The 13,737-nt window shown below is 48.2% G+C and overlaps 1 protein-coding gene across 1 annotated transcript; it reads left to right on the top strand.

Annotated features, from left to right (window-relative positions):
* Positions 1-370: 370 nt before the first annotated feature.
* On the top strand, positions 371-12,613 carry DYRK2 (dual specificity tyrosine phosphorylation regulated kinase 2). The gene is made up of 2 exons (XM_004700469.3): positions 371-490; positions 7,090-12,613. Exon 2 carries the CDS (start codon positions 7,111-7,113, stop codon positions 8,695-8,697), a length of 1,587 nt encoding a protein of 528 aa, XP_004700526.1. The 5' UTR covers positions 371-490; positions 7,090-7,110; the 3' UTR covers positions 8,698-12,613.
* Positions 12,614-13,737: the final 1,124 nt, after the last annotated feature.

The following is a 13,737-nucleotide window of genomic DNA, read 5'->3' as shown; positions in this document are numbered from 1 at the left end:
GGGGACGGCTCGGAGCCCCGAGAGGCTGTTGCGCCCTGCGAGGTGGCGCTCGCCTTCCGCTCGGCCGCCGCCGCGTGCAACGTGGGCCGCCAGGGCCTGGCCTAGCTCGCCCTTCCCTCGGGTGGCCAACTAGCGCGCCAGGACCCGACTTAACTTTGCAGCCAGCCGCCGGGGCGCCGCCCGTCGGCGCCCATCTTTCCCCCACGCCTACCCCTTTCGACTGTCCCCGTCTCTCCCCCGGGGGCGGGGGTTGCTATCCAGAAAAGTGGGGCGGGGCGACTGGGTGCGGGTGACTTTCTCCCTCCTGACCCTCTTTTGTCTCCTCTCGCGCGTGGTCCCAGGCCGAGGAGGGGACAGCACCATTCGTCAGCTCCAGGCTTCCCCGGGGCTCGGGGCGGGGGCCCCGCGGAGCGGAGTGGGGACCGGCCCGCCCTCCCCCATCGCCCTGCCGCCACTCCGAGCCAGCAACGCCGCCGCCGCAGCGCACACGGTGAGACCCAGCCCACGGACGACCGGCGGGCGTGCCCGGAGGGGATCTGGGGCAAAACACTCGCGGGCTGGTGGGGTTCTGACCCCGGGAGACGAGACGCCGAAGTGCCGAGAAGCTCCACGCCCCTGGCCAGTAGCCTGTCTGCGCCGCCGCCCTCTGTAACTTGGGCGAGCCCAAAGCGGCAGTCACAAAGGAAGATTCGTGCAGTGGGCCCCTCACTTCCCCTCCGAGCCTGCCCCCAGCTGCCCTCCTCTTCCTCGAACTTCCTTCTTGCAGCTCTTCTTTGCTCTTCTTTCTTTTTCCAACTTGCTTCCCAGAGCTTCCTTCTCTGATCGGGTAAACACTCCCCCTCCCCCACTTTGTGGGTAGTGAGTATTTATAGAAACAGATGTCTGCTAGGGGACAGGCGGTCTGTCCAGCCCGGAAAATCGATCACCCGAAGAGCCTCCCAGGTCTGGCTCCAGCCTATGGTCCCCCGCGTGTGTAAGCATGTTTTATGAGTGCTGCAGGTTTGAACACAGCAGAAATTGTAATTAACAGTAACAAAATAAGAGCAGCAGCAGCAGTCAAAACAAAACAAATCACCCGGTAGGATCCTGATGTTGGACAGTCTTCCAAAGGGAAGGGCCAGCGGGTGGGAAAGGAAGGGCACCTGATAGGTGCCTTGGCCCCCTGCTAGGGTGGGGCTGGTGACTGCAGAGGCTGGCAAACTGGAGTTGAGCGTACCTTTTCTCTGCTGCCAGGGGCTGCCCTTGAATGGTGACTGCCAGCTCACAGCAGGTGTGTGCACTTATTTGAAGGAGGTGATGGTTTAAAGGGTGCCCCCCCCCCCCACTCCCCTCAGTGGGATCTTCCTATGGTGGTTGTGCTTGGTTGCCTTAAGGGCTGATTTGCCGAGTGAAACGAGTTCTGGAAGAAAAGACCAGTTTCAGCCCACAAGGGCGAAGCTCTGAGGGTCCTGCGTTAATGTGTTGTACTGGAGGAGAATTTGGGAGGAGGCCCGAGGGGAACTAGGCCTGCAAGTACAAGTGGCATAGGAAAATGTTTTGTTGGTTTCCATTTTTTGGTTGTTATTCCCCTGATGCATGTAGTCCCAGGAGCTAGGAATTCATGACACAGTGGTTAGCTAATCTCTCTTGGATGTTGACAGTTGGGAGTCTTTGGGTCCCATAAGTGGTTCAGCACGTGATGGTTGCCTGTTCTTATCACTGTGATGTGTCTGTGGAGAAAACTGCATTGGTTTTCGGGGGTTAATTATTTTGTTGTTTGTACTCAGATCATCTGCAAATGAAGGCAAGTATCAGAGCCAGCCTTTTCCATGTGGTTCAAGTAATCCCAGCACTTGGTGTGAACTGGGAAAGAAATGTTCGCTTTGCATCTGGGATCTAGTTTGATGAAGTTGGTCTCTGCTTGATCCAAGACTCTGCAGTGAAACTGCCCATTGAATTTCGAGAAAATGGAAGGGCTACAACGGAAGAATAGCCTGTGGTGTTCCCAAACTAAAAAGGTGCCGCTCAGAACCCCTACTGACAGAGGCGTCTAGTTTGTTGGTGGCACCTGCCGGATTTACCTGGTTTGAGTTGAAGGGTGTGCTGTTGTCTTCGATGCTTGATCTGGAGAGTGAAAATTGGGTTGTGATTGCTGTTCAGTATGGATTGATTTCACATCGTAGGTTTCCTAGACCAGGCACGTTCCGGAGTGATCACAGGAGTTCTCAGACCCACCCCTTTCACTTTACATGCCAGGAAACAGGCCCCAGGTGGTCAAGATTCCCTGCTCAGTTCATAGCAAGGTTGGAGCAAACCTTCTTAACATCCGTTTTGACCCTGCTAAGTGTAGGAAAGTATGGTGACTGCATTAGAAATCCCCAAACTTTTGCAGATACGCCTTCCCCTATGCCTGTCCAGTTTCTGTAAATGTTAGGTTTTAATTCGGGAGCAGTGACACTTGGGAAGAACTAGTTTAAAATGAAGGGAAGAGAAATTAAAGAGAAGAAAATGATCTTGTCATCAGAGCGTCCGCGTATTTCCCCTCAGAAATAGGAGGGTAGATACGTCATCAGGGAGAGATGAATTGGGGGATTTTCCCAGTCCCTTATGTTCTCTCCCTCTGGGCATCTTACACTGCCCATTGTGTGTCACTTGTTTGTCCTCAGATGTATGCACTGCGTTCTTCACTCCTATGCGAGTGCTTTTGCTTTTTCTACACAATGTATTGAAGTTATAACTGTGTTTCTGTTGAAAATCCCCAATCCCGGGATGGATCACATTCATACCTTTGAAGGGTAGCACTGTCCAGCTACCAGTTTTGTTTTTATGAAACAATTGGAGGCAAAGAAGAATTCATCTCCCCACTGCACAACTAGTCATGTTTTGAAGACAGAAAGAAATAGGCCTTGCAGACTGCCAGTTTCTTCGAAGAGGAGGCAAAATTCTGGTCTTCTTGCACTCAGGACCAGCCCCATAATGTGAGACAGCATTTCAAAGATAACTTGAGACGTTTGGGAAAGCCCAGAAATGTTAGCACAGTGAAAGATCTGCTTGCTTGCTGTTCCAAGGTGAAACTACCAAACCAGTCACATGATGGTTCCCACCTAATTTGAATACTAACCTATCTTATGGACAGCCAAGGTTTTGTGTAGGTGTCTTTCCCTTAAGGTGCGGGTATGTTAACAACTGCGGGCACTCGCTATCTATTTTTAAATGTGACAGGTGCTGTGTCTAGTCATTGGCCAATAGGATAAGCCACTAACCACGTCGGCTGTCCATATCCTTTCTTAGACATACAGTCTGGAGACATGCCAACTTCTCAGGATGGTTTTCTTTGTGTGTCTCCCCACCCCCCACCCCCACCCCTTTTTTGTTGATGGAATCGTTGGGCTTCTAAGGTTGGTTGTGACTTTAAAGCTCAGAATTGTTGGAGACGAGTCTCCTTAATATCTGGAAAGTTTATTCCAAATTCTATACATTGCTTCTAGGTGTTTCAGTGGAATCTCTGCTGCAAGTGTGTTAATAAGTGATCTTTCGCCCCAAAGTCCCTGCTGATGCACACTGTAAGCCGAAAGTCTTGTGACTCAGATCACCAGGGACATTTCCCAACTCCCTGGGCATTGACTTCATGTTTTCTTATGAAGGAACAAAATGCCCTACTCTCAAGAGTAACTCAAGAGAGACAAGTGTTAACAGGGCTCTGTTGAAATGTATTCTGGCATACAAGGGATATGTATTGAGTGGTTCCTGAAGGCCTGGGCTTTCTAAAAGGGGGACTCAAACAAAGATAAGAGGTAACCCTAAGATGGGTCCATCAGACAGCCAAATGAAGTGAAATATGGGTTATAAAATCACCCTGCCCCCAAACTGTTCATCAAGTCAAGGGAGCTTTCACAGAGGTGGGGAGAGTTGAGCCAAACACTGAAGGATGATCAGAGTTTACCATCCAGGTGTGGGAAACAGAGGAGAACCCGAACAGCACCTGCAAAGAGAGAGCAATAGCCAGTGCTCCCACCGAACCAAGTATCACTCGAAACGCTACACGTATTACCTAACTTAATCTTCCCAATGAGGCCACATTGCTGCCTCCTTTCTCATAGATAATGGCATTCTGGTGCAGAGGGATGAAGGAAATTGTTGCCCAGAGTCACATGTCAGGGATCTAGGATTCAGTCCACCATGGGGTGGGGGGTGGGGGTGGGGGAGGGGCTTCAAAATGTTCATGAGAGTAGATGGAGTTAAAAGATAATGGGATTCTTCCATGAATTCAGTGCAGCGTGTCTAGCTGAAGAACTCTGGGCTCCTTCCTAACTCCTAACTGTAGTCAAAGCTAACTTCCCTAAAAGCAGAGGAATGGAGGAGTACATGGGCCCTTGGGGAACCTAGCTTTCATACTCAGGGAGAAGAGTAACACTGGTAGATGAACTGGAAGGAATCAGGTCATTTTGATGCTTGAAGTTTTGAAGTAAATTCTGGTATATTTGTGGAGATAGGGTGCCATGGTGAGACTTAAGCAAATGGTAGATTTAGAAGGAAGAAGCATTGAGCATAATGAGTTACCCATTGGGCAGCGGTTCGAACCCCCCAGGTGAAACTCAAAGGGGGCAGTTCTGCTCTGTATTACAGAGCTGCTGTGGGTTGGAATCAACTTGATGGCAGTGAGTTTGGTTTTGAGTCAATGAGACTTGGCACCATGGAGACAGTGTTAGCCCAATGGTAGAATTCTCACTTTCCAGCAGGCAGAGGACCTGGGTTTGATTGCTGGCCAGTTCACCTCAATCATCTAAGGAATCTCCAAGGCCCCAGCATAAATTTCGCTCGTAAGGAAGCCTCATGTTTCTTGATGCATGTGCAGGTTTTTCTTCTAAAATATCTCCATCCTTCTTGGAAAACCATAGTGGGTAGGAGGGTGTACAGAGAATGAGAGGCTTGGAAAGAAAAGCTAAGGACAAGTCTCCACTGCTTTCACATATGCTCCGATCTTTCCTAGTTCATTTTTATGAAATGAAGATAAAAAGAGCCTGTCTGGCTGGTTACCCTTCCAAAAAAATAGATCCCCTAACATGGGATAAGGTGAGCTTAATATAAAAGGGTTTGACTTGAAGTCATACCTTGGGCAATAAAATACCTGGGCTTAGGAAATCCCATTGCAGACGAGTTCCAGTACTGTGTTCTACTTTGCGTTTAGAAGTTGGTCTAGGAAAATCTTCCTCGTCAGAAAAGTCAATGTGCATGCCCTGTCTGAGAAAAGTGTGCATCTTGAGCTATTAGTGGACTTGGAAATCCATTTCATGATCCAAATGGGCCCACACCATTCCTGAATATCCCTGTTGTATGTATCGACCCATCAGCATTCACCTACTACGCAGCCAAAAGGAAAGTGTTCGAGACGTCCTGGTGGACAGCAGTCTGCCTTCTAAAGGTCATAGTCGTGGCACAGGGCACTGTGAGTTGGCACTTACTGGTCAGCAGCTGATGGCTTTAACCAGTCTTTCAGTTGTATGTAAAGTCTGGATTTAGAACAAGAAAATGGAAAAAGGACTAAAGGCACAGGATTTCACATAATTGATTGTAATCTCCCAGAAGGCTGACTTTGCCACTTACGTGACTCCTATCTTTCTCAGTGCTAGCAAGTCAGCTTTCGTTTGGACGGAGCAAAACTGCTCTGCAGGGTTTCCAAGACATTAAATCTTGCTCAGAGCAGACAACCTCATCTTCCTCTCACATAGTGGCTGGTTAAGTTTGAACCACCAATCTTGGCCAGCCCAAGACAACCCACTAATACCACCGGCAGTCCTCCGCTATCATTGGCTCAATGGATAAAGTAGACTAGTTGAATGAAGTGAATGACCAATTGATCGTCAATAAGACCTGATAACATTGCCAAGCAGGAGAGACTTGTCTGTCCCTAGCCAAACCCACTGCCAGGGAGTCCTTTCCATCTGAAACTGGCAGGAATTCCTCACTGCTAGGAGATGCCACCAGTTAATCCTCTCTCACCCTCACCGCTTTGCAATTGTAGTACTTGAAGAGATCCCACTTAGCTTCCCAGTAGAGGTCTGGGGGCCCCTTGGCTTACATCATCTGTCTTGCTTAGACAGGAATGTTCAGGGATGGCTTGTATGCCTGAAATAGAAATCACTACTCTGCGTGCCTTGTTGGAAAGCCATGTATCCCAGAAGCCCATAGCAATGCATTTCTCAAAAGAGCCGAGCTACTGACCATAGGAAAGGCCAAAAGAGGGTGGTGGTTGGTTGGTTTGCTGGGCTGGATGACCTTAAATGGTCATCACAGTCCGCGAAGCTCAGAGACTTTTAAAAATAGGTTGATGGCTTTACAGGATACCATAGTAGACAGTTACATGGGAATCTTTTTAAGTCTGGAGGTTTTTTTGGTCAGTGAAGCATGTATATTTGTTTGCAGAAGCAGTTGGATTTCTAAGTCATGGTGAGGAGTGGAGATGAAGCTAACTAGCAGCTGGAGTAGAGCTAGACACTGAGGAGAAGGCAGCGAACTAGATAGGGGAGGTCTCTGCCCTTTGAGAGCAAAGAGGCAGTGTGAGAGATGGCAGGGACTGAGGGCCGATTAGCCCACCTGGAGAGGGATGAGCTCATGTTCTTTGGTGTATGTTCTTCTTCCATCATCTGTCAAGTGTGGGCTGAGCAGAACACCTGGCATGTGTGCTGGGCTACGTGCTCCAGGCTAGTAGACAAAGATGAACATGGATGATACAGTTTCTGCCTCCACAGGGAGTGTTGTCTCAGAACCCCGAGTATATACAGTCAATGCCTTTAGGTGCTGGGTGCAGCACGTATGGGGTCCACTTTGTTGAGGTTCCCAGGTTCGGCAGCCGCAGCCAGCGGGCTACTGACCGGGTTTCCTTCTCTTGGAAAGCTGTGTCTCCCGGAAGCCCATAGAAATGCAGGCCGAGACTGTCAGCCTCCCTCCACACTCCCTCTCCTGGTAGGCAAAGCCCATGCTGCAGCTTTATGAAAACCCAAACCCAGTGGAGCTTCCTAAAGGAGGGTGGGTGGGGTTGGCTTACAAACGCTCCTCTCCGACCTGACCAGGCTTCTCCCGTTCTACTTACATTTCCTTTTTGAATTCCAGATTGGCGGCAGTAAGCACACCATGAATGACCACCTGCACGTGGGCAGCCACAGCCACGGACAGATCCAAGTTCAGCAGCTGTTTGAGGATAACAGTAACAAACGGACAGTGCTCACGACCCAACCCAATGGGCTCACCACAGTGGGTAAAGCGGGACTGCCAGGGGTGCCCGAGCGGCAGCTGGACAGCGTTCATAGGCGGCAGGGGAGCTCCACCTCCCTGAAGTCCATAGAAGGCCCCGGGAAGGTGAAAGCCAGCCCCATGTCCCCTGAGCAAGCAATGAAGCAATACATGCAAAAACTCACCACCTTTGAACACCACGAGATTTTCAGCTACCCTGAAATTTATTTCTTGGGTCCAAATGCAAAGAAACGCCAAGGCATGACGGGTGGGCCGAACAACGGCGGCTACGATGACGACCAGGGATCCTATGTGCAGGTGCCTCACGATCACGTGGCCTACAGGTACGAGGTCCTGAAGGTCATCGGGAAGGGAAGCTTTGGGCAGGTGGTCAAGGCCTACGACCACAAGGTCCACCAGCATGTGGCCCTGAAGATGGTGCGCAACGAGAAGCGCTTCCACCGGCAGGCGGCCGAGGAGATCCGGATCCTGGAACACCTGCGGAAGCAGGACAAGGACAACGCCATGAACGTCATCCACATGCTGGAGAACTTCACCTTCCGTAACCACATCTGCATGACGTTCGAGCTGCTGAGCATGAACCTGTACGAACTCATCAAGAAGAACAAGTTCCAAGGCTTCAGCCTGCCGCTGGTCCGCAAGTTCGCGCACTCCATCCTGCAGTGCTTGGACGCCCTGCACAAGAGCCGCATCATCCACTGTGACCTCAAGCCTGAGAACATCTTGTTGAAGCAGCAGGGCCGGAGTGGCATTAAAGTGATCGACTTTGGCTCCAGCTGTTACGAGCATCAGCGGGTCTACACGTACATTCAGTCGCGGTTTTACCGGGCCCCGGAAGTGATCCTCGGGGCCAGGTACGGGATGCCCATTGATATGTGGAGCCTGGGCTGCATTTTGGCGGAGCTCCTGACAGGTTACCCACTCCTGCCTGGGGAGGACGAAGGGGACCAGTTGGCCTGTATGATTGAGCTGTTGGGCATGCCCTCCCAGAAACTGCTGGATACATCCAAACGAGCCAAAAATTTTGTGAGCTCCAAGGGTTATCCCCGGTACTGCTCGGTCACCACCCTGTCCGACGGCTCCGTGGTTCTCAACGGTGGCAGGTCCCGGAGAGGGAAACTGAGGGGTCCGCCTGAGAGCAGAGAGTGGGGGAATGCACTGAAGGGGTGCGATGACCCCCTTTTCCTTGACTTCTTGAAACAGTGTTTGGAGTGGGATCCGATGGTACGCATGACTCCCGGCCAGGCTTTACGGCACCCCTGGTTGCGGAGGCGGCTGCCAAAGCCTCCGACCGGGGAGAAGACGGCGGTGAAGCGGCTGACCGAGAGCACTGGTGCTATCACGTCGATTTCCAAGTTACCTCCACCTTCCAGCTCGGCGTCCAAGCTGAGGACTAATTTGGCACATATGACAGACGCCAATGGGAATATTCAGCAGAGGACAGTGTTGCCAAAACTCGTTAGCTGAGCTCAACCCCACAGACGCTGGTCATCTGAAAGATACGACCTTGCTGAGCCTTCCTGGGGTGTGAGAGGAGAGCAAACGCTCAGCCCTGTTTCTATTTGCTCAATGATTTTACTCATTTGTATCCTTTCAGCACTTACTTTAATGTATGAACGTTGTTCATTTTGTTTTTATAAAATACATGGGGACAATGCTTTAAGTTTTGATACTTTCCAAAATTCTTTTTTGTGCGCGTGCATGCGTGTGTGCGCGTGTGTTCCAGAAGTGCGATGAGCCTTACTGTATTTTAGTGTGGCAGAGTAAGGAACGTCGGTGGCAGGCCATTGATTACATCACGACTGCCGCGCCTTTCACAGATGGGTGCCCCAGACCTTCGCTAAGGTCTCCTGGTTCTTCTCCCCGAGGTGGCTGTCCCCAGCCATCCTCCAGGTGCATGCACAGATGGAGCTTGGCCAGCCTTCACGGCCCCGACGTTAGCTGGGTGGTGGTGGTGGGAGGAGAAGGAAGGGTCATGAAAAAAGTCATCCACTAAGAAAACCTGCCCCTTAGAGATTACACCCCCCACTGCCCTCCCCCAGTGAACAGGCGTATGCAAAACACAGTCCCCCAGGTTTAAACTGCCTGATTCGTGGTCTGGTATTCTGAAATAGCTGCCTGGGAGTGGGGATCTACGTGTCCCGCCAGCTTTTCTGACACGATCAGTGAACTGCTTTGCAAAGAACCCTCCTAGGGCAGGATTTCTTTTTGTAGCTTCCCGTAGAAGTCTAGCCCACAGACGGGTTCTCTTCCTTAGTCTTTGCTTTTCCTCCTTCTTTGAGCTCACATCTGTTGCTTGCATTTCGTTTGTCTTCTTGAGAATACATAGACTAGACTCAATACAGAAAAGAGACCTTTCGGTTGGGAGCAGATGACCCATCCTTCCCGTTCTCTAGCCCACCCTTCGACACTGCCTGACAGTTGGGAATTTCCATAGTTCCCAAGGAGGATTAGCAGATTACAGTGAGTTCACACTACCAAGGTGCCACTGGAAGGTTCACAGAGCCTGGGAATATATCAGCTATCTCTAAGAGAACTGCAAATCCTCTTCATTAGCAGACGCCGCTTTGACTGTGGCTGCCCTAAGTCCCACCGTGGCAGTGGCAGCTCAACCTCGAGTCAGTGGTTGGACTGAGCCCGTTAGAAGAGCCCCCGGAGCTGTCTACCTTTCTCTTGTTTTCCTTTTGGAACGCACTGATTCTTTTCACGAGGAGGACACTTGACCTAGAAAAGTTAACTTTTGAGAGTTAGGTAAAAGAATATTTTCTTCTCTGAAAAAAAGAAATCCTATTTTCACAGCGAAGATTGCAGTATTTTATCACTAATGAATGAGCAGTGATGTGTATCGACTTCAAGACACGTGGACATTTTCTTCAGAGTATGTGCAATTTAACATAGAAGGGTTCTGCCTGTTGGGACCTTAGGTTTGGGGTAGTGTAAATTAGGATAAATAACCTTTTATATACACAGATACTACAGTATTGCCTGTAAATTGATTTACAACTACTTAAAGCATGGTCCCCACTGAGGCCAAGAAAAGTTTCCAGTTCCGTTCTTTTATTATCAGTCCCATGTTTTTCCTTATTTTTTCTTTTTAAGTGGTTTTGAACAAAACCTTTTACTTACTGTGGGGCTTTGGCGGTGGACAGTGGGGAAAAACGCTCAGGAAATATTACAGATATTTGCCAAAAAAGTAATAAGATGATCTTATTAATAAGGTAGTGATGTTGACATTTGCTTTCCTATTTAAGGATGTCACTGACAATGTGTACTTCTGTATCTCACGAAGTATAGATTCTTCCCCCGAGGTGATATGAATTCTTTAGCACACTGTACACATAGGTGACTCGTGGAAGTGCAATAACCTGGTGGTTGAATTTTCAAGGATGCTCACCTGACCGGCACCCCAATCAGCGGCTTTAAAAGGATTTATAAATATCTGTATTTATTCAATTTGGGGGCTCAAAGGCATAAGGAGTGTAACACGGTGTGGGGGCTGTCTAAAAACCACCAGCGTCAGACCACTGTAGGAAATATGACCCACATAAAAGGCTAATGTCCCCTCCAACCTTTCTCTTTCATTTCAACACTCTGATTTTATTCCCATCCAGCTTTGACTATGAACTGAAGCCGACTGTTTTTATTCTTGGCCCTAGGTGATTGTAGGTGTGGAAATTTATATACGGACTCATACTCCTTGTCTCTTTTCCCCCCCGGCCACACAAAACCAGATCTTAAGATGCCGACAGAGCATGTGTGGCCGTCTTTCCTCATAAGTGCAACGGGAAACTTTCAGGCCCAACTGGAATGTGCAGCTCTTCGGTTTTCTCATGTCCCGATACCATGGTCTTTCCTTTCTCCTGCAGAGCAGCCACCACGTTTCAGCGTCAAGAGACAGAGCTGTTTTAGTTTAAAAAAAAAAAAAGTTTAAAAACTAGCTTCATTAAACTGTTCAGTAAGATTGTTGCATTATCTGTGAACTGAAAACATACAAATGAAGGGCTCCGATAGGCTATGGGTTAGGGACCGTTGTCTGGGGATGTCTGGGCTGTGTTCAGATTTAGGAAGAGCACCGTGTTGTCTTGATTTTGGTTGCAGTCTCACCTGGCTCCGTTTCTTGTACCACCGGGAGTGTCCGTCACCTCCTGGGAATTGCTACAACAGTGGAACAATCATGATGCGAGACTGTGTAGATAAACAATAGAGGAGAAATGATGCCCTTAGTGTTAACAATGTGCCTTTTTTCTGAATGCCATGTAGGGCATGCATTTGGGGGCCTCTTTAACTCTTTGATTACTAGGCAGTAAGGATGGAATCCACCTCTGCAAAGATACATCTGTCTTAAATACCTAGTTACTCCCAGGCCTTAATAGAGACCATAAGGCGCGCATCCTCATCCGCCACTGAGAGGTAACCCTTGGTTAGTTACACCCGGAAATCCTATGTTTAAGGAGTTAAAAAGGTGGTCTTTGTTGTATCTTTACATCAGACTGGTTTTAAGTACTATTTTGTTAGGCTAACACTAGACAGAAATCAACTGTATTTGTAAAAATTTACCTCAAACCATTTGATTTTATAGCGTGATTAATCCCAGGGCATTTGGTCTGAACCAAAGTGCATTTCTTTTCTATGTGCCTGGCTCTAGTATGGACGGCCAGGGATTTTTACAATTTGGGTGCAAGGCACTTATGCCACTTTCAAACCCGCTGGGTGGTTGGGAGTCATGCTCGCCGGCTCCCTCAGTGTGAGGGAGCCCTGTAGGCGTCAACAGCATTGGGCCATATTGGAATCTTCAACGCTGGATTCTTTCAAAGAACATTTTTGTAATCTTTTTCATCAAGACTTTTCTGGTAAGCAGAAGACAAAACACACATGATAGAGTTGGTGAAGGTTTTAATATTGCCCAGCATAATGCTGTGGTCACATGAAAAAGAACAAAGTATTTGTGAACTCTTTTTCTTCGGGGCTTGTACATCTCTCTGCTATGAACATATATATATATATATATGTATATATATATATATAATTCATTGTAATTATACTCAGCTCAACTGCTACAGTGATGTCTACGTAGTGGCTTGGGTTCTTATCGAGCAACGACTTAGACACGTGACTGTAATATGCTGCAACTGTGTACTGAAAATATGTGAAAATGGTTGAATGTGGACTGTGTATATATGTATGTACAAATTTCTGTGAGATGCTGCTGTCACCACTTAACATTAAATATGTTCTAGTGGATTTTAACCCTAGTGGCCAGTTCTATGATACTGTATGTATTGTACAGCTGATGACAGGAGTAAGACTGTTTGGTGAATATTTGTTAAATTTTATTGTTGTGGCCAGAGATAATTTCAGAATAAAATTTTAATGTCCTACCTTACTTTTCTCCCCTTTTCTAACGATTAATTTCACTCCGGAGCTCTTCCCGGTTTTGGTGGTCTGTTGAGCTTGGAGAGTGGTGCGGATGCCAGAGTGGTAGCTCTTGACCGGTATCCTGAGGAGAGGTTGAAACAATTCATTCTGCTAGTTCGATCATCAACAATGGTTGAGGTTTATTGGTTCAGTACAAATACACAAGATCCCAGGTAAGAAAGACTAAAGTTTTAGCGGGCAGTTTTATGTATCTCAGGATAACCTCTTCCTTTAATATGCTAGTGTTAAGATGCCTCTGTTGTTTGTTTGTTTAACTTCCAAGGTGACAGCTCATTGAGCTTTCTATTTTTTTTCTCCGTACAAACCCACTACTACCGTGTTGATTTCCACTCAAAGTGACCCGACAGTGGGTTTCCACGAGGGTTCCTCTTCTTCACAGGACCACGCAGCCTTGTTTCCTTCCTTTTGAGGGGCTGGTGGATTTGAACAGTGGACTTATGGTTCTCAGCCCAACTTCTGCGCTCATTGTTTCTACCACGTGCTTTTAGATGCTTATGCATTTGGGGTACTTGACGGGCTCTGGTTCCCATTTTCAGGGTTTTAGTGTTTCCTCTTAAATCAAGTTGGGTCTGCAAATATATTCTGAACTGCATCTAGCTCACGATTTTCAAGCGAGAGTTCACGTGCAGATGACACAAAGCAGATGTTACCGGAATTTGTCAGGCATTCCAGGGATACGATGCAAACAACTCATCTTCCTCTGGCAGCAGCCACCTCGCATTTTTATATACAGCCCACCTGCCACCCACAGCCAAGGAATGACTGATCAGTGTGGCTCCCTGGGGCAGAAATGTGATTGGCAAGGGTTTGGTCAAAGAGTTTCTAAGGCCAATCTGTCTTAGAGTCTATCTGTGCCACCAAACACCTCTACTGCATGATCACGTTGCCTTTCAAAACTTTTTAACTGTGGCAAACCAACCAGAAAACCCCATATATTTAGGAAATGTGCCTTTAAGAGACGTACACCATGCACAAAACTGAAAGCAGGGAATAAAGCAGCGGTTTAAAATGAACTACCCCAGTTTGATTTCGTCCAAGCAGGTCATACTTCCCGTTCATTTACTTCCTTTC

The sequence above is a fragment of the Echinops telfairi genome, unplaced genomic scaffold, assembly GCF_000313985.2.
Source record: "Echinops telfairi isolate 266 unplaced genomic scaffold, ASM31398v2 ScPeMD7_2;HRSCAF=8, whole genome shotgun sequence".
NCBI classification, from domain to species: domain Eukaryota; kingdom Metazoa; phylum Chordata; class Mammalia; order Afrosoricida; family Tenrecidae; genus Echinops; species Echinops telfairi.
The sequence above is the reverse complement of the archived record's forward strand: the minus strand, read 5'-3'. Positions and strand labels throughout refer to the sequence as shown.

Excerpts from the sequence above, each read along its gene's own strand:
- DYRK2 (XM_004700469.3), top strand. The coding sequence starts at position 7,111 with ATGAATGACCACCTGCACGTGGGCAGCCACAGCCACGGACAGATCCAA.